We start from the raw sequence: 25,910 nt of genomic DNA, 5'->3' as shown, positions 1-25,910 counted from the left end.
TGTTGATTGAGAGAGGCTATAGACTCCTGCAGAAAGTAGCAGGAGTGGACAAGGATGATCTTGGGGCTCTGTTCGTTCCTTACTGAAAGTTCCCAATGGCTGGTGATGAGCAATTGCTCAGCATCCCTAAGGGGGCTGGGTTCCACCTTGCCTCCCCTCCTGTTCAATGAGTATATGGGGCTGTTGGGAGGGCTGATGGGGAGATGTGATGAAACCCAGCTATATTTGCAGCTCATCTGACCCAATCAGTGCTGTTGAAAGCCTTGCCCAGTGTCTGAGACCAGGGCATGGATGAGAGCTACATGTCTGAAGTCAATGCAGGTAAAACTGTGGTGGAGTTGGTTGGCAGGGGAAGTCCTTCTTTTGCCAGGTGTGTCTGCCAGGTGTGGTCAGAGTTTGCCATCTGGGGTGATCGTTGGTCCAGCGTTGCTGTTAGAGGCTGGTGGAGCTGCAGTGACCAAAATGGCTTTTTTCATCCTTGTTTGGCCTGGAGCATGCTATTGACATGGACTTTGCTACCGAAAGCCATGTCTTTGTCTCCTCCATACTACGCTGCTGCAACATGGCCTACACGGGGAACTTCGGCAGACTGCAACGGTGGTCTATTTTGTTGGAAGTACATGGCACAAGGGCTCCAGAGTCAGCATTGGCTGCTGCCTGTTGGCTTCCAAGTGCAGTCTGTGTTTACCTCCAAAGTCCCCCTGAATAGCTTGGGACCTGTATGCTGCAGAGGCAGCTCTCTCCTTCTGTGGCATTGGGAGTGCTCAAGCTGGAACCCCCTTGGTATAGGAGAGAGGAGGCTGATTGATGGCAGAGTGTTCTCTGTGAGGAGCCCTCCACTTTGGAACGGACTCCTTGCTTTGGCTGAAATGGCTTGATCCTGCTGATTTTCAGGGCAGGGTACAAGACCCATCTATCTCCCCAGGCTTTTGGGGCAGAGGTGGTGTCTGGAGCTCAGGATAGACGTGTCTTGATGTCTGATATGAGCCTAAATAAATACATTCACTTTAAATAAGAGAACTACATATTCAGAGCTCTGCAATGGAGACGCTGACCCCAGGCAGAGCCTGAAATGGAATCCTGAGGTGTCTCCAGCTCTGATGGAAGGAGAGCAGACCCAGCTGTTGGAGATGCCCAGACATTGACGTGTGATACTGAATACTCCCCAGCTAACGTCAGATGCTGCCTTCAAAACGGGAAAGAAAGAGCTCGGGGCGGCGGGGCGGGGGGGGGGGGGGTTCTGTTTGATCCCAACTGGTAGATTAATTCTCAGGTTCTGGAACATGCCCGAAGTGCCCACGCTGCACCTAGAACAGTTCTAAGAAGTTGCAACTTTGCCCACAAATGGCTCTGTATTGTAACTTAAGATGCAGCAAGGAGGACAAGCACTGGCTGTGGCTGTTAGAAATGTTGTTCAGATCAGTTTTATGGCCTAGGATGGATATAGCTCTCTCCAGCGGTTTTTGGGAAAGCTCCAGTTTTTTAGGGAAAGATTCATGGATTCAAAGTCTATTGCTGCTCCAAATATTAAACACTTTTAATCATGTTGATTAGCTCCAGAGGGTGTTGCAGGCATTTTGGGACCATGTTTCCCTCAGAACAAACGTCCTAGATGCGTCAATAAATCTGATAAAAGGTTAACGGGTCCCCAGGGCCCATGTGGAAGATATACGGCTGGGGACCCTGCCAGGGTCTGCTGTTTTGCTGCTCCAACCAATTGTTACAGAGAGGCTGCTGAAACGCTGAGTTAATGTGGAAAAATACTTCCGATCCAGGCAGCGTCAGCCTGTGAAAAGATAGGGCATTCATGCAGATGAGCCTTTGGTGAGACTGTAAACTGTTCAGGATAGGGACTGCATCTGCCCAGGGTGTAGCAGCTTTTGGGTACTATTTTGCACTATAAATAACGTCACTGTGCATATTGTGTGCTCCCTGCTATTAGCCACTGGCGTAGTAAATCAGAGGCAGCTTCTAGGGTGTAGCCTGTTCACTGCAAACTGCTTTGAGTTCCATCCGCTCCTTTTCCTTGTCCACTGGAGCACCTCTCTAGAAATGGGCCAAACCCTAAAGAGATGTCTATGCTTCACGGAAGGACCATTCTGATTAGAATCAATTCTGTGGTGCTAGCACACTCTCTGCATTTCTCTATTCACTGAAGGCAGTGGCGAGAAATTGGGATCTTTGCTGCCTAAGAGTTCAGTGACTCCTGCTGCAAAACCCGGCTGCAATCCTCCCCACGAGGCACGAGGAAGGGGGGGTGCCGTGAACGGTATTGCGATGACCCCGATGGTCTGTGAACTCCCCTCACCACCAGTAGGAGAAATTCTGTTAGCCCCTAGGAATCTGATAACCCTGTGACTGACCCAGAATAAAGCCATGTTCAGAGGGGCACTTGGAAGGGAGGAAAGGGTCACCACCCTCTCTGCTATCCTGCAGCTGTGGCAGCTTTCCAAGCACATAACATGCTGTCTGTGTTTCTATTGCATCCTGCCACCCGTATAGAGATAGATTGCCCACATGCCCCTACACTTGGAACAGTCTTCTCCTGCAGCTCCTCTTTGAGACTCACAGATCTCCCTTTAAAATTCATTCCCCTTGCCTTCCACTACGGGCCAACTTTGACTGGGACTGATGCCTCTCTCCCACCTCTGACTGTTTGGACTGTAGCTGTCTAAGCTAAACTGCAAGCTGCTTGGGGCAGGGACTGCTTTAGACTAAGTGCCGGCTTCGACACTGACTTATACCACTTATACCTGCTGCCAGTCCTGTCTCCACGTTCCTCTTCTTTTGATTACAACTTGCCTCTGGGGTCATAATCGTCTCAGTAAAATACACCAGCTTGAATCCTTGGGACTCAGGGATTGGGGGAGGGAGGAGGGAGAGGAGAAATGACCCAACCACCCAAAGCACATCCATTGCCAGGTGAAATGGTGAGTGGTACAAATGACACTCACTGCCCCACATTATGAAATCAGCTAATAGATGCATCTTCAGTGTTAAACACAGACTGTCAGCCACTATCCATGGGAATGTTAGCAGCAGCAGAAAACCTTGAATGACAAGCCCGGGCTGTTCACACTGTTCTGTCACAGCCATAGACTGCGATAGCTTCCTCGGGCCCTGATCAAAGGCGAGTGCATGGAAACATTTTGCTTGATCTGGAGAGTGCTTTTGACACAGTTAATTGTAGGATATTAATGAACAGAGCTGAGTGGCTGGGGTGCTTTGAAGCTCTGATTGACATTTCAGAGCTGCCTGACGGAAAGGGCTCAGCAAAGTGGAGGTTTAAGTTACTGAGGCTAATGATCACAGGGAGTGAACTGCACCTCAGGGGAGGGTGGCTTTTCCAGAGGGCTATGGAGCTGGTTTGTTATACTGTAGTTAATAATGTGTCTGAGTCTCTTCTGCTTTCCTTGGCGTATGTAACTCCATGAAAAGACCTCCTGTTCCCAGTTCTGCCTGTACACCAAGCTGCCTCTCTGCTGTGCCGCCTGGAACCACTCCAGAGAAGGGGCTGTCACTCCCCACACCAGAGGGTCCCTCTACACCTTTTCCTGAGGTTGCTGCCATCTTAGAAGAGCAGTCAGTGTGAGTCAAGCCACCTCCTGCTCCTCTGCCGAGGTCCCATCTAGTCCAGCTCCCTGGCCAGTGCAGGTTTGGCCCCTACAGTCTATTCTCCAGTCTGATTTTCAGTGACATAAAGGATGCAGCAGCCACCATTTCACAGTCTAATAGATCTCCAACTCCTTTGTGTCTCATTAGGGAGTGACCCCATGTTGGCTTGAAGTAACCTGGCCAGCCCTGGAGATCTGATGTCTGACCCAGCAGGAGTTATTTTACTCCCCCTTGGAACATAAGTGGGTTTCAGCTCCAAACAGAGTAGGAGTGACAGCGACCTCCTGCCTAAAGGGCCTTATCTTGATTGTCGCTGGCACCCCGTCACCTCACACATACCCCACCGAGCATGGCCCATGTCCTACGGAGCAGTCCTGCCACCCAAAGCCCAGAGGGAGGACACTTTGGAGTGAGTCATGTAGGCGGGAAGTCAGTGTCGGGTCCCGTGTCCTCCTTTGTAGTTTTCTTGTGGTGGGGAAAGATGCTGGATTGACAGTCCCAGAGACCGATGGCCTCGATTTCTCCTCAGAGCAGGCACAGCATGGCTCCCCCTCTTCATCCCCCTCAATGTGCCTTATCCATTCCCATGAAACCCAACCCCCTAGGGGACTTCAGCCTCAATGACCAACCAAATTCCTCCTGAACCTCACCCCTTCTCCTGTCAGGCATTTCAAGGGCCATTCACCCAGCAGATAATGAGGATTTAAAAACTAAATTAACCAAGTTACAAAAGGAGACTATGTGTCTGTGTCTGTATCGAACATAGTGCCATGGTGAGCTTCATACCACAAGAACCAGCTCTCCCCTTACATAATGTACAGCAGCAAGCTGTATGGTTCTCAGTAAATAGCAATAATCTGGTGGCAGAATCTATTAGTATTAACTGTCCTGGTGATTTTGTGGCATGTCTGTCACGTTGGCCACAAAACAGCCATTTGATGAGCACGTCTTGCCATCACTGCTGACCTGTGCTGGATTCTTTTTCATAATGATGGTTTTTCTGCAAGCGTTTTCTGAGATGCCTCCACTGTCCCAGATGGAATCATAGATTCATAGATTCATAGATTCTAGGACTGGAAGGGACCTCGAGAGGTCATCGAGTCCAGTCCCCTGCCCGCATGGCAGGACCAAATACTGTCTAGACCATCCCTGATAGACATTTATCTAACCTACTCTTAAATATCTCCAGAGATGGAGATTCCACAACCTCCCTAGGCAATTTATTCCAGTGTTTAACCACCCTGACAGTTAGGAACTTTTTCCTAATGTCCAACCTAGACCTCCCTTGCTGCAGTTTAAGCCCATTGCTTCTTGTTCTATCCTTAGAGGCTAAGGTGAACAAGTTTTCTCCCTCCTCCTTATGACACCCTTTTAGATACCTGAAAACTGCTATCATGTCCCCTCTCAGTCTTCTCTTTTCCAAACTAAACAAACCCAGTTCTTTCAGCCTTCCTTCATAGGTCATGTTCTCAAGACCTTTAATCATTCTTGTTGCTCTTCTCTGGACCCTTTCCAATTTCTCCACATCTTTCTTGAAATGCGGTGCCCAAAACTGGACACAATACTCCAGCTGAGGCCTAACCAGAGCAGAGTAGAGCGGAAGAATGACTTCTCGTGTCTTGCTCACAACACACCTGTTAATACATCCCAGAATCATGTTTGCTTTTTTTGCAACAGCATCACACTGTTGACTCATATTTAGCTTGTGGTCCACTATAACCCCTAGATCCCTTTCTGCCGTACTCCTTCCTAGACAGTCTCTTCCCATTCTGTATGTGTGAAACTGATTTTTTCTTCCTAAGTGGAGCACTTGCATTTGTCTTTGTTAAACTTCATCCTGTTTAACTCAGACCATTTCTCCAATTTGTCCAGATCATTTTGAATTATGACCCTGTCCTCCAAAGCAGTTGCAATCCCTCCCAGTTTGGTATCATCCGCAAACTTAATAAGCGTACTTTCTATGCCAATATCTAAGTCGTTAATGAAGATATTGAACAGAGCCGGTCCCAAAACAGACCCCTGCGGAACCCCACTCGTTAAGCCTTTCCAGCAGGATTGGGAACCATTAATAACAACTCTCTGAGTACGGTTATCCAGCCAGTTATGCACCCACCTTATAGTAGCCCCATCTAAATTGTATTTGCCTAGTTTATCGATAAGAATATCATGTGAGACCGTATCAAATGCCTTACTAAAGTCTAGGTATACCACATCCACAGCTTCTCCCTTATCCACAAGACTCGTTATCCTATCAAAGAAAGCTATCAGAATCGTCAGATGGAGGTGCAGAATTTGCTACTGCTTCTGTTTCCTGTTCTCTCATTTGAGAGGGAGGAAGGGAAATGTCTCTTGGCTATGGTGAGACATCTCTTCATGCTCTTACAATGTCAGGGCATGTCTGCTCTTTGCAGTTCTCAGACCCTGCCAGAGCACTGGGAGACATCTGAACAATCAAGGAGCATGGTCCAGATGGACTGGTGCTGCTAGAATCCCACTGATAAGTCATGCCAGATGGGACTGGGCTAATGTGCAGTAATAGGGTACCATACAGTAATGGATTGCCATGTCCTGGCAAGATCAGCACTAGTAAGCCAAGGGTGAGAGGTGGGTCTTAAGCCAGCCGTAGGCAGGGACAGGGGACTGGCCTGTTCAAGGATGCTTTTTGACTGTGTCTTGCTTTCCTTTGGCAGAGTCTCTTCTGGTTCATTCCAGGCTGGACAGCTATGCCTGCCCTTTGGGACAGTTCCCCTGTGGCAACCTGTCTGTCTGTTTACCCCAGCTCCTGCACTGCAATGGAGAGAAGGACTGCGACAACGGCGCCGACGAAGAGAACTGCGGTAATTAGCTAACCTCACAGCCTGTCCCCTCCTTCCATTTCTCCTTGCCGCCAGACCAAAGGCAGATGCCCTGTAGTTAATAAACCATGTGGACCCGGAAATCCCAGATCCAGAACCACCAATATATTCAAGGGGATTCTGGGAACATGAACACGGGGCAGACTTTAAGGGTCACTTATGGTTACCTGGCTGCCTTGCAGCGATCACTGAAGGTATAAATCTCTTACTGGGAGAGTACAATTTCCTCTGACCTTCTAATAATGACACAGATGTCTAGGTATGGGGTTGTCAGACGGAGATCACCCCAGCCTTAAATGTAGGAATGTAAGACCCAGCAGAAGAGGAATATCCTGTCAGGACACAGTAGAGAGTCAAAGGGGCAGTGGGCAGGAGCTAGCGTAAACTAGAGATGGGCTGAAGTCACCAAACATGGGGCTGGATCCAGGTTTTGAACACCCCATGTTTCAGGGGATTCGGATCTAAGGCTTATAAAAATGGGCTCCAACTGCAAGAACCAGCTTCAGTTCAGATTCTGAATTCCCTCCCTCCGAGTTCAGGGGTATTCTGATCCAGGCGTTTGGTTCAGGCCCAGTGCTGATGTAAACGTCTCTCAAGCGCGTGGTTCCCAGCACTAAGATCAGGAATCAGAGTGGGGGTGAGCGAGCCTGGGGAAGGCTGGGCATGGGGAGGAGCAGTGAGTGAGTCTGCTGTGAGATGCGGGGGGGGGGCGGGGGGGGCGGGGGCGGACAAACCCGCATGACTTCTGCCTTCTCTTTTCTAGTGGATAATAGCGGGTGGCTGCAGATCTTGGATGACATGCAGCAAACCAAGGGCAGCAGAGCCACTGAGGAAGAGGAGACCCCAGTCTGTGGTGAGTATTTCCATTCCTGGGGCTGGCTTTGTATTCCCTCCTCTTCTACTGTGTCTTCCCCAGCCTCCCCATGCTACTGCTCAAGCCCTCCTGTCTCCGCCGCTTCCTCCCCTTTTGTGCTCTCTCTGCCCCCTTTCCCCTCTCATCATGCCTCTTTCATTCCTGTCTCTCACGCCCCTCCCTCTGGAGTGGGATAGGGTTGCCCCTGCATGGCAAAGGTGCTACCTCGTGACCCTGTGAGGTTTGAACAAGCCCTAAAGTTGGGATCCTGGGAAGTTGGTAAAATCTCACCCTGGAGCCTAACCCAAAATTCAGACTGAGCTTTGCTCAGGTTTGGGGGAGTTCGACTCACCCTCCCTCACTCCCACCAGGGTGAATCTGCTTTTTTGGTCTTCCTGGTTCTGTCCAGGCCTGGATGTGCTGAAATACCCCAACCAAGGCTGGCCCTGCAAGATTCCCAGCCCAGACCTGAGAAGTTCAAGAAAGCATCTCTCCCCTTCTGTCTCCTCTCCCTTCACACACCCTGCCTCTCCTTTCATCCCCTCCACTGCTCCCGTGTTGCTCTTTAGGAGTGTGTCTGCCGTCCCCTGCCCCTTTGACCCCGACATATCCAGCCAGCCCTGACCCCTGTCTGTGCACCAGTGTGTCCTTTTATCTGCTCACCTGCCCAGCCACATACTGAGATCCTGTCTGTCTCCAGTCTCACTGTTTCCCTTGTGCTTGTCCCCAGTGCTTGACCGGTTCCCAGAGGAATGCCAGTGCCAGGGAAGGACGATAGACTGCACCGGCCAGAACTTGCACACTGTCCCCTGGGTCTCCTCCAACGTGACGAAGCTGTGAGTAACAGGGGCCACCATGGGGTAAATGTGTCCCTTTCTTTGCAAAATTGGAGCCAGTGGGAAATTTGCCCTGGTGATTCCCATTTTTAGCCTGTCTCACTGTGCTGCATAGCATCAATCATCAAGGGGGTAGTGCCACCTAGTGGCAAGGCTGCAGAGGAAGCTAGTTCCAAAGGTGATAATGCAGAGAAATTTGTGCCTGTTATCTAGCAAACTGAGTCTGGGATTATCACAAGGAGACCTTTATCGCTTAGATTAAGGATGCCCCAGATGCTCAAATCTCAGCTTTTCCCTAATCCTCTATGATCAAACCCATGAGGCTGCATTTTAATGCTGGAGGTGCTGCTGCCAGGTGCTCTGTGCCAATCAGGCAAGAGAGGTCTAAGCCACCAATAGCTGGAGAGATGGCTGGTAAACTGTGAGCCTTTTGGCCAAAGCCCCAGGCTTCATCCCCCAGGGTAGGCCTAACTGCAAAGTGCTTGCTGTGAAGGCAAGAAGAAAATTTTGACATCAAACTGAATGAATTTCCCATCCATTAGTTTGTACTGAGTTGTTGTCTTTCCCTGGATTATTGGCATTAAATAATGGACCCTTTGCATTTCTCTAGCCCCTTTCTACCGAGGATGAATAACTCTGCAAGGGGCTGTGAACCTTGCCTAAAAAATTGGCATGTCCGATATTTGGGGCCATGCAGCGTTTTGGGCTCATGACATCTGAGCGGCATGCACAGCTGGTAGAACGAGCCTGGCTACTCAGTCTGAGCAGGCAAACGCCATTTGCATACAGGAATCGGGGGGGGGGTGTGTGTGGGGGGGAAGGGTTGCAGCACTCGAAACCCTCAGGTGTCAAAAATGATGCCGGCAGTTCAAGAAGTGCTGTTGACAAATGCGATCAGTAATGGATAGCAGAGAGCCACACGTCTCACACACGTTACTCAGATAAGATAGGAAGAGGGGACTTTACCTGGGGGGAGGCTGGTGGGAGTAAAGAGACCTGCATTTCTTAATTGTTCACAACGTATTTCTTGATCAGTGGTCCCTGGTTTTTCTTTCCACCCCTCCCTAGGGTTCTGAATATTAATAAAATCCACTCACTGTGGGACAACCAGTTTATCATGTACAGAAGTCTGGAGAAGCTGTAAGTACCACCCCCTCAGAGCGGCCAGCTCATCGACAAGGGCACGGGGGGAGGGGGGAGGGGGAAGGAGGAAGAGTAGCAAATTTGCTGAGTCAGCAGCGCCACATTTAAAAGAATAAGCCCATATTATGCAGGACCTGTTTGGCTAGGCAAGAGATGATGACCTTGCCTTCTTCAGCCTGGCAGGGCCCTGTGTCCTCAGAGGCTGCGGCTTTTCTCATTTTAATAATCCACCATCGCACCTCTTGGGCGTTCGGCTTCAGAGTCAGAGGAGCAGAGAAAGCGGGAGGGTTGGGTAAGGCCTTGTTTACAATTGGTCCTTAGTTAGTTATCACTGAGCGTGGTTGGCTGGCTCTGTCAGTGCTTGTATTATTTTGTATGTGGTCTGAGCCAGTGCGCATTGAAGTCAGTGGGTATCTGTCATAGATATCATGGGCTCTTCCTGCACTGCTTCCATTATAATGTGCTAAGTAGGGGGTGAGGAATCAAAGTGACCTTTTTGCTCACATAACATGGGGTCTGGGAGGTTCAGAGTCCAGCATGGCTGTTAAACGGCAGAGGGGAGAACAGCAAACAGCTCTCTGTCCTGGAAGACTCCAGCACCTTTTCTACAAGTCATTTCACTTGGGTAAACAAGATATTTCCAGCCTGACACGTCAGCGAGTTTATGATCTGAGATCACTCAGAACAGATTTTGTTCTTTCAGGTTGGATCCCGGCCTAGCGTCCTTGCTTGTAATAATAATAATAGTGCCGTGCTTGTCTCTAGTGCACCAGGATCTCAGAGCTGCCATTAATGATTTCCAAGCATTTGTTCTTTCATCTTCACTCCCCTCGGATGGGGAAACTGAGGCAGAGAACGTGGAAGTGACGTTCCCAAAGTTGCACAGAAAGCCTGTTAGCAGGGCCAAGGCTCAAGCCCCCAACTCCTGACTGCCAGTCCTGTACTTTTATCCATAAAAACATCTTCCCCTAAACTGTGGTCCATTCCCAGTGCTGGTCTCTCACTCCCTGGGCTACTGGGGATGGGAGTGCTGTACATTGCTGTGCAAGAGACTGTTTCATTGCTTAGTCCTGATCTCTCTGAGGGGTGGGCAGGGCTGCTAGCGCTCTGTACATCTGTGCAGAAGTGATACAGGTTTGATTCAGTCCTGGGGACCAGGAGGGGCTGGGAGCACTGTGGAAACCCTATTAACCCTGAGATATTTCTGTTTGGTTTGTAAACAGCCTCTTACAGCACAACGAAATCCAGTCAATACTGCCCCATGCTTTTGCTGGACTTTCCAAGCTTAAAGTGCTGTGAGTAAAAGCTTTTCATGTTGTGGGTCGCAGGGGAGAGGGGGTTATTGACAGTCTCCGTGTTTCAGCCCTCTTAGCACAGAATGAATGCAGCCTAAACGCACGTGGTCTAGCAGCACCTCTGGAGACATGTGCCTGAACAAAATGTACCCACCCTCCCCAGCAAGAACGATGTTTGAAATTAGAGCACCATGTTATGGGGGAGGGAGGACTTCTGTCTCTTACAAATGTTTCTCTCTCATGTTCCCCTCCCCACATGATTCATTCCAAATCAGGCTTGCCCCTGCAAAATGCAGATGACGTGAGGGTATCCCCATTCACACCCCTAAAATAAGGCTTAGGGGAGCTGCTGGCAGGAAATGGATGATGAATAAAAACCAGTTTAACCAACAGCATCAACCCAAGGTCACTTTTCTTCTCTTCTCTTTAACAATTCCAGGTTCCTGAGTCACAATAACATCACTGAGCTGAAGCCAAGAGTCTTCCAGGATCTGCATCATCTTGAATGGCTGTAAGTGCCTCTTTCCATTGGGTGGCCCACTGGGGTTCAGTGAGGAGTAAGAGGATGGAATTGAGTTTAAGGCCAGGTTTGCCTGAATATCTGGGATAATACTCGAACATTAGGCTGGGCAAGATGCTGTTGAGGCCAAGAGCTTAGCAAGATTCCTGCGTGGATTAGACCTCTATATGGTTAAAGAGAACATCACAGTGATATTAGATGGGATTAAGCATATCAGAGATATAAACCCTTCTGCAACAGGGCATAAGCCAACCGGTAACGTATGGGGTTAGGAAGAAACATTCTCTCTGGGCAGGTTACTCCGTAATTGCCCACAATGGGGTTTCTTGAACGTTCTGAAGCATCCATTGCTGGCCACAATTGGAGACAGGATACTGGCCTAGGTGGACCAAATACTGGTCTGATCAGGCATGGCAGTGTGTGTGCATATGCCAGCCTGGCTCCCCACAAAGATTTGGTGGCAGACTGGCACTCTGGACCACCCTGAGTGAGCTGCTCCTCAGGTTTTTTCTAGGCTATTTAAGGGAGAGGTTGGTTGATCAGGTGGCAAATTATGAGGATGGGACTCTGAAGTGCTGGGAAGTTCTCTCTCCAGGCTGAGCTAAGCTCAGTAAGGCAGCAATCTTGCAAAGCAGACATTATTGTTCCTCTTCTCTAGTGATCCCTGTATGGGCACCCAGGCAGTTCTTCCTCAGGTCTGTGGTGCTGCATATGGAGCCCATACAGGGATCATTAGCGAAGTAGAACAATAATGTCTGCTTTGCAAGATGGCTGCCTTATTGAGCTTAGCTAAGCCTGGAGAGAGAACTTCCCAGGCTCCCAGCCCTTTAGAGTCCCATTTAATATCACTGTGATGTTCTCCTTAACCATATAGAGGTCTAATCCACGTGGGAATCTTGCTAAGCTCTTGGCCTCAGCGGCATCTTGCCCAGCCTAATGAATCCCACTGTTCAAGTATTATCCCAGATATTCAGGCGAACCTGGCCACAAAATCTTTGGGGGAGCCGGACGTGCCCTTAAATCTCAAATTCCCCAAGTGGACTTTTAATTTAACATTTATTTTTGTAGCAAAAGAAAAAAATCCAGCAGCCCCCTGATTGTGAAGGAAACCAGACTCTGAACTCGGAGCAAGCACATCAGCCAGAATGCTCTGGGTGGAAATTCAAAGGGGTTATCTATGTACTCATCTCCTCTGGCTTGGGTGGGGGGTGAAGATGGACGGGGGAGGGACCAAGCAGTGAAGGAGAGGAGGAAGCTAATGTTATCTGAATTTCTGCTGTCAGGGAGAAAAGGAAGAAACCACCTCCCGTAGGGACAATTTAGACCTAAATGTAAGCCTGTGAGACGGTCTCTCCTTCCTAACCTAGTAGAGCCCCTACTTTGTTCCTATGGAGTTGCCTCTCCATCTAAAGTCTGTTCTTCTGGTTTCCCTCTTCTCATTTCAGAATGCTGGATAACAACAGAATTGCCAAGATCCTCCCAGCGACTTTTGTGGGGTTGAAATCTCTGTACTTTCTGTAAGTCTGTAGCCAGTCCTCTGGGGTCTCTGGGGGTCCCACTTCCATAATGTCCTTGATGCTGCATCTTTCATTCCCATCCCCTAGGCCAGTGTTTCTCAACCATTTCAAGCTGGTGATCCCTTACTTAAACTGAACATTTTTCATGACCTCATTACATTTACTATAAAAATAAGAGTGAAAAAATGTATCAACAGTAATGCTAAGGCTACACAATTTATGTGTATGTTTCAAGAGGTTGACAGAATATGTTACCTTGAAGGAAAAGGGAGTGTGGGGATCAGGAAAGCAGGATTTTCTTTGTTTTACATCAGGGGTGGGCAAACTTTTTGGCCTGAGGGTCACATTGGGGTTGCAAACTGTATTGAGGGCCAGGTAGGGAAGGCTGTGCCTCCCCAAACAGCCTGCCCCCCACCCTCTATCCGCCCCCTCCCACTTCCCGCCCCCTGACTGCCCCCCTCAGAACTCCCGACCCATTCAACCCAACCCCCCCCCGCTCCTTATCCCCTGACCGCCCCCCTCCCGGGACCCCCCACCCCTAATCATCCCTCTGGGACCCCACCCCCTATCCAACCCCCCCCCCCCCCCCGATCCCTGTCCCCTGACTGCCCCGACCCCTATCCACATCCCCGCCCCCTGACAGGCCCCCGGAACCCCCATGCCTATCCAACCCCCCTGTTCCCCATCTCGTGATCCCTATCCACACCCCCGCCCCCTGACACGCCCCCTGGGACTCCCACGCTTATCCAAACCTCCCGTTTCCCATCCCCTGACCGCCCTCCCCAGAACCTCCGCCCCATCCAACTGCCCCCTGCTCCCTGTCTCCTGACTGTCCCCCAGGACCCCCTGCCCCTTATCCAATGCCACAGCCCCGGCCCCCTTACCATGCTGCTCAGAGCAGCATGTCTGGCAGTCGCGCTGCCCAGCCGAAGCTAGACAGGCTGCCGCTCTGCTCTGCAGGAGCACGCCGCTCCACTGCCCAGAGCGCTGCCCGCGCGGCGGTGTGGCTGCAGGGGAGGGGGGACAGCCTCCCCGGCCAGGAGCGCAAGGGCCAGGCAGGACAGTCCCGTGGGCCGGATGTGGCCCGCGGGCCGTAGTTTGCCCACCTCTGCTTTAGATAGTACTAAAAGTGTCAATGTTTTGCGCTTCCCCTCCTCCCCCGATTGTCATTTGTGAGTGACTCCCTCCCCACAATGTTTGTGACCCACCGGTTGAGAAGCACTGATCTATACCATTCCTTTCCTTTGCTGCACTGTATTTAAGGCCAAATCTTATCACTATTATTCTGTCCTAATGCAGGCAAATCTCCACTGGTAGTTTTGCCTGAATAAAGATCTCTGTGTCTGGCACTTAATTATAGGCAGAGCTGCTGATGCCGCCTATACGTAATGTTGCCCAACACTTCACAGTGTATGACCCTGTTTCTTTTTCTTACAACTTTGCCAAACTTTAATTGTTTGTCTAAAATTTTCCGTGCCAGGCATGTGCCTCAGGCAGAATGTTTTGGGGACATTTCAGCAAAAATGGTTCAGCCATTAATCAGAACACGATTAGGGGGAAATGCTTTGTTTTGCCCATGTTAAAAAATATTCCCACAACCATTTTGTTGAGAAGCTCTAGCACCTCCATGCCCTGGAGCAGGGACTTGACATTTGGCAGGGATGTGTCTTTTGTTGTTCTTGGGAAAAACTACTCACATTTGGCCAAGTTATAAACCTTTGAAAAATTGAAGTTCCCACCTGCTTGGTAGAGAATTGCTAGAGTTAGGGAGCTACATTCTCTGAAGCTGCTGTCTGCAGCAAGCATGCTTCAGCCAGGGCTACACAGACTGAGCAGGCCTTTCCCTGCAATTGCTGTGGGTTGCCTGTGCAACCTGATTTTGGCCCTCTTGTATGCATGCATTAGGATACAATCTGTCATTACATGAGCATATGCCATTATTTCCACAGGAACCCTGCTGAAGATAATCTTATCTATAAATTGTGGTTATCTGAGTCAGTACCCTAAAGGAAATGAGTGAAACTAACAGCAACCACTAATATCTGTGCAATGGATTGGCTCAATGACCTGTGATCTCTGGACACAGGGGGTGTGACTCCCTACTACTGTGGGAGCCATTGGAGAGCTGTCTATGACAGACAGACTGCGAGGACAGGCCTAGTGAAATGTTGCACGTACTGTATTCAGCATAGATAGGTAACTGCATTTCAGGCTCAGAGGCATTAGTGACTGTGCCAGGAATGCAGTGCCAATCCCCCCTGTGTACTGGGCACATGTACTAGGCATTAATAGACTCATAGACTTTAAGGTCAGAAGGGACCATTATGATCATCTAGTCTGACTTCCTGCACAATGCTGGCCACAGAATCTCACCCACCCACTCCTGTATCAAACCTGTGTCTGAGCCATTGAAGTCCTCAAATCCTGGTTTAAAGACTTCAAGGTGCAGAGAATCTTCCAGCAAGTGACCTGTGCCCCATGCTGCAGAGGAAGGAGAAAAACCTCCAGGGCTTCTGCCAATCTGCCCTGGAGGAAAATTCCTTCTCGACTCCAGATATGGTGATCAGCTAAACCCTGAGCGTATGGGCAAGACTCACCAGCCAGACACCCAGGAAAGAATTCTCTGTAGTAACTCAGATCCCAGCCCATCTAAGGTTTTCTTATTGCTTCCCAACCAGGTACATGCTGAACAACTCCCTGAGTAGCATGCCCAACACTTCCGTATGTGCAGAGATGCCGAAGCTCAGCTGGCTGTGAGTACCTGCCCTGGTGTGGAGATCTGGTGTCTGAATCGGCAGAGGCTGTGGTGTTGGGTTAGCCAGACTAAGGCACAGGCACCTCAGCCCACCCCCGCCAGTGGCATTCATTCTTGTGAGCAGGTTGGGTGGGGGTATTCCCAGTGCAGGCTAGGGGGCGAGGAGAAGCAGCTGTGTCTCTCTTGGTATTCTGCAGGGCAGCGCGGTAGATGCGATCAGAGCAGGGGTTAGCTTGAGGTGATTTGGCTGGACTGGAAAGGCAGAGAGGAGAAGGCTGCAGCAGACGAGAGACAAGCAAAGGTGTTTTAACAGAGGGGAGCGAGGGGACAGGGTGGATATTAGAGAGGAAGCAATGACAGGCCCTAGTGAGAGCATGCGTCAGAGAAAGGAAATGAAGAGGATAGGGAGGTCGTGAGCCTGGGAGATGAGGGGATAGTGGAGTTTTTGACAGTGACACAGAAAGCAGGACCAGAGACAATGATCTTTGGGGTCAGTTCTCACACCGCTGCCAGGCAGCTGGGGTCAGGAGCTCTGCTCTCATGGGTGGCATCGGGACAGACTCCCTTCTGTCCAGGGAGAAGCAACAATTTGTCTGGCCGAGGACATCTAGGTTGGAGGGGGATCAATAAGGTGAAGGATTGCTATCCACGGAAACCCAGCTACTGCTCTTTCTCTAGGGAGCTGGAAGGAAACCAGATCCATGCTCTGAGGAGCTCAGTGTTCCAGGAATGCAGCACCTTCACTGTGCTGTGAGTACCAACCCTCCACTGGCCGTACACTAAGGTGTGGGGGGCAGAGTGGGATGTGGCGTGGCTATGGAGTCCCCCTTCAACCCTCACCTGCATGGGGGAAATCACCAGGGACCTCATCTATCAGCTGGGTCATGCTATGAATTGGGTGTAACACCAGCGACCTTGGGCCAGATTCTCAGCTCGTATAAATCAGTGCAGGTCCAATGACTTCAACAGAGCTAGGCCGCTTTGTCCCTACTGCAGATCTGGCATCTTGAATCCATTTTGTGGCACACAACCTATGTTTATAAACAGCAACAGTAGAGACAATTTCATGGTATTTTAAATATCGGTTGTACTGCATTTATACTTGGTAGTGGGGGCCAGAGATTTCACCTCTAGTTCACTGCTTTGACATCTGCTCAGGTTAGTAATGAGCAAAAGCCATTGATGGTCATTCGGTGACCAACGAGACATGAGCTGGTGAGGCTAACACCTGTCCACATCACAAACCATGGAGAATGAGCTAGTACCCTTGGAGCAAAGACTAAGACAGAGGGTGGGATGTGGAGACAGGTCACCTTTCTGCTGCCCACGCTGTAGCTGCTGTGTGGGCAAAGCGATTCGCTCGCCACCCAGAACCTTTCACTAGCACTAAAATCCCTTTTACATTCGTCTTTTAAAGAAGAAAAATATAAAGCCTGCCTAGTAGGTTCTCAGCCTGTTAAACACGTGCCAGTTCTTTTTTTGCCCCTCATTCCTAAAGTCTATTTTTGGTCAATTTCATATCTGGCCTGCAGTGTTCGTTTACAGTGTCAAGCTATAGTGCTGGTGCTTTCCAGGAGCTCACAAAGCCAAGGAATTCTCCCAGAGAAGATGCAGCCCTGGCCTAGAGTCTAGTTTTCCTAAACATGATGTTGATATATTTCCCAGAAGGCTCAGCCTCTGGAGCCCTGCAAAATAAGGCTAATAAACTTGCATGCCCTGTATATGTTATTCATATACACAAGCTACAAATTGTCCATGGGACAGTGGCATGAATAGAATGTGCAGTCAAGCCTGTCCTCCCAAAGTGGGGGGTGATTATTATCCAGGGTACTGGGAATGCATCACTGGATCCTTTCCCAAAGCTGTCAGATTGGAGTAGGTGAGTAAATCCAAGGCTTATCTGAACAGTAGCTTAGTGGCTTTGGCAGGATCGCCTCCTGTATCCTGAGGAAGATTTCCCCGTTCCCCAAGCTGTGTTAACAATGGTATAATCCCCAAGTAAGTCCCGTTACTTTTAGCTTGATGCACCCAGTTACTTGCTCACCTGGCAAGGGATTTGGGAGGCTTAAATAATTAATCATAGAGCCCTGGCTATTGGAGATGGCAAAGGCCCATTAGGTCACCTGGTCTAATGAACAGAGGGATGTTCGCTCTTCACTCATGAAGGTTTGTGAAACACTTTGAGCACCTCAGATAAAGGGGCAATATGGGCCCGAGGCAACATTTCAGAAGTGCTGATCATCCTCTAAAGTCACTGAGCGCTGCAGGTGCTCTGAAAAGCAGCCCACTTTTAATTAGTTAATTTTAATTAACTTTAGGCACCCACATGGGAAAATGTTGGCCCTGAGTTTTAGAAGTGGTTAGGCCTGCAGTAACACAGCCAGTGTGTGTGTGAGCGGCTGTTGTGATGGTACAAACAAACCAGGTACCTCCTCGGTCTGCATGCGGGACACAAGTCAAGCACTCCTGAGCAGTAATCAAGGACTGCAGTGTGCAAAATACTGTTCTAACTGGCACTATTATTATTATGCCATTTCTCATCTGAAACACTTGGGCTCTGTTGCAGCCTGAGTTATCAAAGAGCTAATTTCCAAAGGCATTTTCATAGGCAAGGCAAGGAGACATTCCAATTGATGCATTTCATCCTCATTTTCTGAGTGATCCCAGGTGTTTCCAAATGCCCCCTCTAGAGCTGGGGGTCAGCTCCCTGGCACTGAGGGACTGTCTACACTGCAACTAGACACCTGTGGCTGGCTCATGCCAGCTGACTTGGGCTCACGTGGCTCGGGCTAAGTGTAGCCATTTCAGTGTAGCCATTCGGGTGGTGAACGGTCTCTAGGACCCTGTGAAGTGGGAGGGTCCAAGAAGAGCCTGAACATCTACACTGCAATTAAACAGCCCCTTAGCCCGGCCTTGCCAGCCCCTGAAACAGGCCAGCCGGGGGTGTCTGCTTGCAGTGTAGACATACCCTAAGTGAGCCTGATGGCTTTGTAGTGTGTGTGCAGTGTGGGAACCCCAAAGCAGGGAGCAGTACAGTCTCCACTTAAGTAGCAGCCTTCCAGCACTTCACTTTCCTTGCTGGGCCCCGGCCCGTCTTTGGCATGCAGCTTCGGAGCATGGCGCTTTGTATTTCCCTGCCCTCTATAACCCGTTTGTGGGCACTGCCAACACTTATTACTCTCAGGGCATCTGTGGGCAAGTAAGAAGTGAGCAGCCATTAACAAATGGACTGAGATGGAGACTCGTGCGTGTGTCGCACGGGGGCTGGACTGCAGCCTGAAGACTCGTTTGTATTTTGCAGTGATTTCCAGGGGACGTTGTCAATGATCCACCCTCAGCTCCCCCCTTGATACCTTCTCAAAGGAACGAATGCTTTGGAAGGACCTATTTTCAGCCACAGAAAGCTGACACAGCCTGTACGGCTCACAGAGGAGGCCACTAGACATTTTATCCCAAGAGGCTGAACCCTGTGTTCCCTTAGCAAGAACTCTCCCTGCCCCATGGTGCCAAAGATGGGAGGAGAGTGAGTGGCTTCCTCCCCACAATGCAATGCTTCCTTCAAGCCAAGCATCCAAGCACTTTTGGCTTTGATCAGGAATGTGTTTCTAAGAAGAGTTATGTCAGCGTCATGGAAACATAAGCCGGGGCAAGACAGAAGGCATAAACACGCCCTGCCAATGACACCAGCACAAGTGACAGCTTTATTAGGAGATGAAACAGACAAGAAGAGGCTAATACGCGGGGTGGTGTGGGACAGCAGGAAGAACTTCCCCAGCCCTCCTTCCCTCACTCTGTCTTCTCTCTGCAACTATCCCGGCCTAGCTGAGGTCTGGTGATAATGAGGATCTGATAACTAAGCGGTGGGGGTGGGTATTCCTAGATTAAATGTTTGGCAAGGACGTGAGCCTCTCCCAATGCAGCATTCCCACCCACTCCCCATGGGTGGGTATTTAATTATGGCAGCCACAGCCTGGGCTAAAGAATACCTTCCACAGACAATAAAGACACACACACAATGGTCATGAGCAAACTACATCCAGGGCAGGACCTCCTGTACCCAGGACCGGCTCCAGGGTTTTTGCCACCCCAAGCGTCAGGGGGGGGGGGAGGGGGAGAGAAGCCGCGATCGCAATTGTGATCGGCGGCACTCTGGCGGCAGCTCCACCGCGCCACTTTCTTCTTCAGCAGGAATTCAGCGGCAGGTGCTTCCCTCCGAGAGGGACCTGCCGCCGAAGAGCCCGACGTGCCGCCCCTTCCCCTTGGCCGCCCCAAGCACCTGCTTGCTGGGCTGGTGCCTGGAGCTGGCCCTGCCTGTACCACAGCTCCCAGCCTGGGGAACTGAGCTCCAAAGTTCAGCTAGTAAAAGGAGTAGCTGATATATAGGTACGAGGGGTCTGGAAATATCCTCCATGTGGCAGGGGCAGCAGCAGTTCCAGTTCCTTGCCAGAGCCATGGATGAATGTTCAGGGCTTCAGGAAGTTGTCTGAGCATGTTGTTCAGTTTTATCCCTCCCTTAATTTTTCACTGAGGGCCTGGGGGGTCAAATCCAGAGATGGCACTGAAACTCCCTCCAAACTGGCACTTCAATAAGTGACACAACGTGTGGCTGCACTGGAAAACCATGGTTCATTCAATACTGGATACGGAGGTTCATACCAAAGGTGCCCAAATCGCAGACAACGAACCGTCCTGAGTTCTGAATTTGGCTTGGAGCCAGATGAGCTTTGTGTAGTGTTGGGTTGCACTGTCAGCTCTGTTTGGTTCACACTCCGACAGATTCTTATGGACTCATCTGATTCTGTGTTTAGTTGTGAGCTCTCCCTGAACCCCACAGTTCAACCCTGGAGCTGCTCTTCCCCAAATATAAGTGTTTGGATGTGGAGTTCGGATCCATGTGAGTGTATCAGTGGGACTGGCACAAGTTTAGCAGTAAACACGTGCTATGTAAGGAACAGAGCAGGCCTGGGTGCGTGGCCTCAAACAAGCCTCTCAGAATTCCAGCGTTAAGATCTCCTTCGTGCCGTGCTCAGTTCTAAAGTCATCAGAGTCCCTGGAAGGAACTGGGAAATGAAGGGCTGCTTTTCACCAGAGCTTCTCTCTCCTCCTCCAGGATTCTGCGCAGAAACAAGATCAAATGGATCCAGGAAGGGGCGTTTTCCAAACTGAACAGACTGGTGGAGCTGTAAGTATTGCTATTGATTTCCCAGATGCAGTGCCCCTCCTCCACCCCTCGTGGTCAACGGCGTGTCAGTGGTTGTTGTGATTGTGTCACTGTCTTGACCGTGATCATTTGCTCATGATCCTGTGGGGGGATCTATTCGTTCTCCCTTGGTGAATAGTTTCCTGACACTTGGCTGCTTGGCTGCTCCACCTACAGGTAGCTTTTAATAACCTCTACATCTATTTGATGCTTATGAAAGTGGAACGCTGATGTTGCTGGATATAGTGCTGGTAGGTGGGTCCAAGCTTCCCCTTCTCCCAGCTCTGCTGATGCTCTTCACTCCTGATCTGCAGCATCCTTTCCTGTTCCTGTTCTGCACCCCCACACAGGCTGGGCAATATCAGCATATTCATAAATGATCTGGAAAATGCGGTGCAAAGTTTGCAGATGATACAAAATTACTTGAGATTGTTAAATCTATGAAGGGTTCCAAAGGGATCTCACAAAACTGGGTGACTGGCTGATGAAATTCAGTGTTGATAAGTGCAAAGTAATGTGCATTGGGAAGCATAATCCCAACTGTACATACAAAATCATGGGGTCTAAATTAGCTGTTACCACTCAAGAAAGGAATCTTGGAGTCTTGGTGGATAATTCCCTGAAAACATCTGCTCTATGTGCAGCAGCAGTCAAAAAAGCCAACAGAATGTTAGGACCCATTAGGAAAGGGATAGATAAAACAGAAAATATCATAATGCCTCTATAAAAATCAATTATACGCCCACACCTAGAATACTGCATGCAGTTCTGGTCACCCCATCTCAAAAAATATATTGGAAAGACTTTGGAAAAAATACAGTGAAGGGCAACAAAAATGATGAGAGGTATGGAACAGCTTCTGTATGAAGAGAGATTAAAAAGACTGGGACTGTTCAATTTAGAAAAGAGACAACTAAGGGGGGGATATGATGGAGGTCTATAAAATCATGAATGGTGTAGAGAAAGTGACTAAGGAAGTGTTATTTACCCCTTCACAGAACACAAGCACCAGGATCACCCAATTAAATTAATAGGCAGCAGGTTTATAACAAACATAAGGACGTATTTCTTCACACAACACATAGTCAGCCTGTGGAACTTGTTGCCAGGGAATGTTGTGACGGCCCAAAGTATAACTGGGTGAAAAAAAAGAATTAGATAAGTTCATGGAGAATAGGTCCATCAGTGGTTATTAGCTAAAATTATCAGTGATGCAACCCCATGCCCTGGGTGTCATTAAGTCTTTGCCAAAAGAGGGGACTGTATGACAGGGGATGGATCACTTGCTAATTTCCCTGTTCTGTTCATTCCCTCTGAAGCACCTGGCACTGGCCCCTGTTGGAAGACAGGACACTGGGCTAGATGGACCATTGGTCTGACCCAGCATGGCCATTCTTATGTTACGTTCTAATGCACCACAAGCCTAACCAGCAGCACTGCCTGCTATTCCAGTCCTGGGCTCCCCCCTGAGCTCTGCCAAGCACCTCTACCCCAATCTGCATGACTTCTGCTATGCTTCGCCTGCCCCCAATCCCGCCCATTTACACAGAGCTCTGCAAGCACCTGAACTTGCACAGACCTGCAATGGTCTAGTTACTCCAGCTCTGAGCCATTCTTGGGGCTATCATTTGCTACCCAATTGTAACAGTTTTATGATGTGTGCATATAGCGCCCTTCCCCCCCTCCCCCGCTGAACCCCAACAACCAGCTGTCTGAAATCTTGCTTTTGTTTGCACAGTGACCTGTCTTACAATAGACTGGAGGAGCTTCCACCATCTTTATTCAGTAACCTGCATGACCTCCAGCAGCTGTGAGTACTGTATTGGAGCTCCCCAAGCCTTAATCTGAGCCGCCCCTCTGGCATTTGTTACTATAAAGGATCTTCAAGGGGTACCACAGAGAGCAGCATAGGCAGCCAGCTGTCCATGAGGGGTGCACAGAGTGCAGCTCTAGGGGGACCACCCGGCTCAGGGAATTGTTAATGGGCTGTGACCAGGGTCCCAGTGGTGACCAGCTGTGGTCACTCAATTAGGGTGAACTACAAAGAATGGGGCAGCCAAACCCGCAAAAACTGGTGGATATTCCAATACTTAGATTTACCAAGCCAGCATAAAACAGCTTCTTTATTACCTTACTGGTTACTCAGAAGTCCAAACAACACAGTTCCCTTAAAGTGATCCAGCCTCAGGCCTCCATCCAGGTACCCACGTCAAATATGATGAAAATTTCTGTAAATCTTATTTCATTGTATTAAAGATAAAGTTCTACCAATCCCAAAGGATCAGACACATTGCTTCTCAGATTATTGAATATTCCAAATCTTATCCAAATACACGCTACAGCCAATTCTTATTAACTAAACTAAAATTTATTAAAAAACAAAGAGAGAGAGAGAGAGAATGGTTAAAAGATCGATATACATACAGACACGAGTTCAATTCATTGAGGTTCAGATTCATAGCAGAGATGGTGAGCTTTGTAACTGCAAAGAGTTCTTTCAGAAATAGTTCATAGGTTATAGTCCAAAGTCATTGCAGGATGTGCCAGTTTAGGACTGGGATCTCAGTCCTTTTGTCTAAGCTCCCCCTGTATGAAGCCTCAAGCAGATCTGAGATGACAGAATCAGGACCCAAGGATCTTTTATACAATTTCATGTCCTCTTTGACAAGTTGGGAGTTCCTCCAGGAACAAAAGGTCATTAGGATGACTTTGTAGGAAGTTCATCGCTGGTACTTAGCTATAGAATTAACATAAGGCCATTTGCTTGTTCCTCCAGCATTCACAGTACATTTCAAAGAGAGATGAATATCCAGATTTCCCCATGTTTACAATTCATTTAAATGCTAGGATGTTCTTTTGATCTCTGGACTATCAGAATCCAGCATAGACAGGGCCTGTTGATTACATTGTGGACCCTACTCATACATATGTAAATACACAAAAACACAAACATTATCTCCCCACGTCTTTTGAGGGTTATTTATTTTGCAGGATGTTTAACCCTTTCTGGCCATGCGTCACATGGGCTAACCAGCCTTTTGCTTCTGAGTCATCGGGTCAAATCCAACCCAGATAAGTAGCACCCACAATAGCTGCCAGTTGTTTGTTGGCCTAATTGAAAGGAAACAGTGGTCTGGGCCCACAGCACTGCTTGGCCCTGTTCTGGCAGCTTCAGCAGAGGAACAACAATAATAATAGTACCCAGCTCTTATCTAGTGCTGTTCATCAGTCCACTAGACTGCTCTGCCTTCCCAGGCACAGTGCATTCCCTCACACTTGCAGGTGGTCTCCCTAGGTTGACCGTGCCAGTCGCAGCCAGTACGTAACAGCAGGTATGTTACTGTTTCAAGAGAGGCAGGGGAGTCTGAGGCCAGGGGAAAGTCTGCCATGGGTTTGCTCCTGGTGTGGCCTTGGTTTATGTGTTCCCAGTTAATAGTTTGCAGCTAAGGAATAGAACCAGACTGAACACGTTCGGGTTCGAGCCTCCAGGGCAGTTACAGATTTAGTGGAGAACTGTGACTGACCCAATGGGGGATAGACTCAAAATAAAATAATCAGTTCAACCAACAGCCATTACAGTATAACCTCACGCTGCAGTGGTGCCTGCAGTCCAAGATGACCTGGTGCATTGGGGGGTGCTCACTCCCTGCACAAGAAGAAGGGGTGTATAATCCTTTCTCTAACGGTACCTTGATGGTGGATGAGCATGCTAACCTAAAAGCAGCGCACCACCCTTTTATAATCAATTATACGACCACCCCATAATTAATTAGCATTAAGCCTCCCTTTTACCGTTTCTATATTTCTGCTACCATAATTAAATATTTTTACTTTCTTATTGGCTATTTAACACTAAACATCATCTTAATTAACATCTGCATAAATACCACTCCAATAAGTATCAGTACAGGTAGGGTGACCAGATGAGAGGAAGAAAATATCGGGACACATGGGGGGGGGGGGGCCGCCAGCAGAGCAAAAAAAAAAAAAGCCGAGTCCTGCCCCAGCTGAGCAAAAAAAAAAAAAATTTATTGGGACGTCTGGTCACCCTAAATACAGGTAACATGCTGCCAACACATTCACATTTTGTCTAAACCACTTGTTAAAACCAAAATATGTTTACAACATGACCTGGGGTTATCTCCTAGCTTATCTCTAACTTGCCTCTGAATTGTCTCACTTCACTCATATATTACTTTCCTTATTATTATCAAGCCCAAATTTAGGCCCACAAATTGCTCTCTACTCACATTTCAGCATATTTCTATTTAACATAAGCAAGCATCATCTCTACCGGCGGCCCAGGGGAGATCTCGGCTTTCAGGTTTTGTGGGGAGTTTCTGGAAAGAAAGACTTTGCTTTTTCTGTTTGCAGGAATATTTCCTACAACCCCCTGAAGCAGATCTTTGCCGACCAATTTGACAGCCTGCCCCACCTGCGCTCTCTGTAAGTGTGAACAGCAGTACAGGCACTGAAGAGCTCTGCCTCCCCTAAAGCCCCTTGAGCCTGTCGCCTCAGGCCAGGTGGAGAGCCAAGCTAGCTCATGTCTTCTGTTGCATTGATTTTTACAGGAGTATTGAAGGTCTGGAGATCCCCAACATCCAGACTCGCATGTTCCAGAAACTCACCAATCTGTCTCACATGTGAGTACTTGGGAGTGGGGAAAAGGATTGGGAGCTTCTGTTGCTATGGTAGAAGTTAGTGCCAGGAAAAATTAAACAAACTGGGCTCAATCCTCAGTCGATATGTCCTTCTGCCATGCCCAAAAAACAGCTGGATCTCCCCAGATAGATATTCCTATGCCACCCCGCACAGAGAGTGTGCCAGGATCAAGACACTGCTTTCTGGGAATCCCTAGCTGGCAAAAAGGCCTCTGGAGGGTCATAGCCAACAAGGCTTAGTTTAGAGCAGCCACAGTCTAAACTGTGCCAAGAGAGATGGGGGAACAAGTTCCAGGTCTGGGGACACACAAACGCCACAAAATTTAAAGGTGTTTTACCCATAAGCATTAATCTGTGTGTGAAGGTTATAGCGTTAGATTATAGTTGATAGTGAAACTGAAAAAGGTACATTTTCAGGCCAGATAGTATAAAGCTGTTGTTTAGTTCTCTGAAAACAACTGCTAAATAACCCAATGAGTGGTCCTTTTGGCACACTGCTTGGGCATAATGAGTTAAGAACAATACTGATGTATTGATACACACAGGGCCGGATTAACCTTTCGTGGGCCCGGTGCCAAACATATTTGTGGGCCCCCATGGAGGCAATGGAGCATGGTGCGGGGAGGTCAGTCCCCAGAGCGAGGGGCCAGCCAGGGGCAA

The 25,910-nt window shown here is 49.0% G+C and overlaps 1 protein-coding gene across 1 annotated transcript in view; it reads left to right on the top strand.

Moving 5' to 3' along the window:
* Window positions 1-287: 287 nt before the first annotated feature.
* Window positions 288-25,910, top strand: part of LOC135883699 (relaxin receptor 1-like) — a 32,740-nt gene continuing 7,117 nt past the window's right edge. Inside the window, exons 1-14 of the mRNA XM_065410934.1 lie at window positions 288-321; window positions 6,306-6,452; window positions 7,234-7,323; window positions 8,054-8,159; window positions 9,228-9,299; window positions 10,526-10,597; window positions 11,037-11,108; window positions 12,563-12,634; window positions 15,313-15,387; window positions 16,068-16,139; window positions 20,500-20,571; window positions 22,328-22,399; window positions 24,964-25,035; window positions 25,161-25,232. Coding sequence (XP_065267006.1) covers window positions 288-321; window positions 6,306-6,452; window positions 7,234-7,323; window positions 8,054-8,159; window positions 9,228-9,299; window positions 10,526-10,597; window positions 11,037-11,108; window positions 12,563-12,634; window positions 15,313-15,387; window positions 16,068-16,139; window positions 20,500-20,571; window positions 22,328-22,399; window positions 24,964-25,035; window positions 25,161-25,232 — 1,100 coding nt within the window. The remainder of the gene's footprint in view (window positions 322-6,305; window positions 6,453-7,233; window positions 7,324-8,053; window positions 8,160-9,227; window positions 9,300-10,525; window positions 10,598-11,036; window positions 11,109-12,562; window positions 12,635-15,312; window positions 15,388-16,067; window positions 16,140-20,499; window positions 20,572-22,327; window positions 22,400-24,963; window positions 25,036-25,160; window positions 25,233-25,910) is intronic.

This window comes from Emys orbicularis, chromosome 9 (genome assembly GCF_028017835.1).
Source record: "Emys orbicularis isolate rEmyOrb1 chromosome 9, rEmyOrb1.hap1, whole genome shotgun sequence".
NCBI lineage: Eukaryota > Metazoa > Chordata > Testudines > Emydidae > Emys > Emys orbicularis.
Note: the sequence above shows the minus strand (reverse complement) of the source record. Positions and strands in the feature narration are given on the sequence as shown.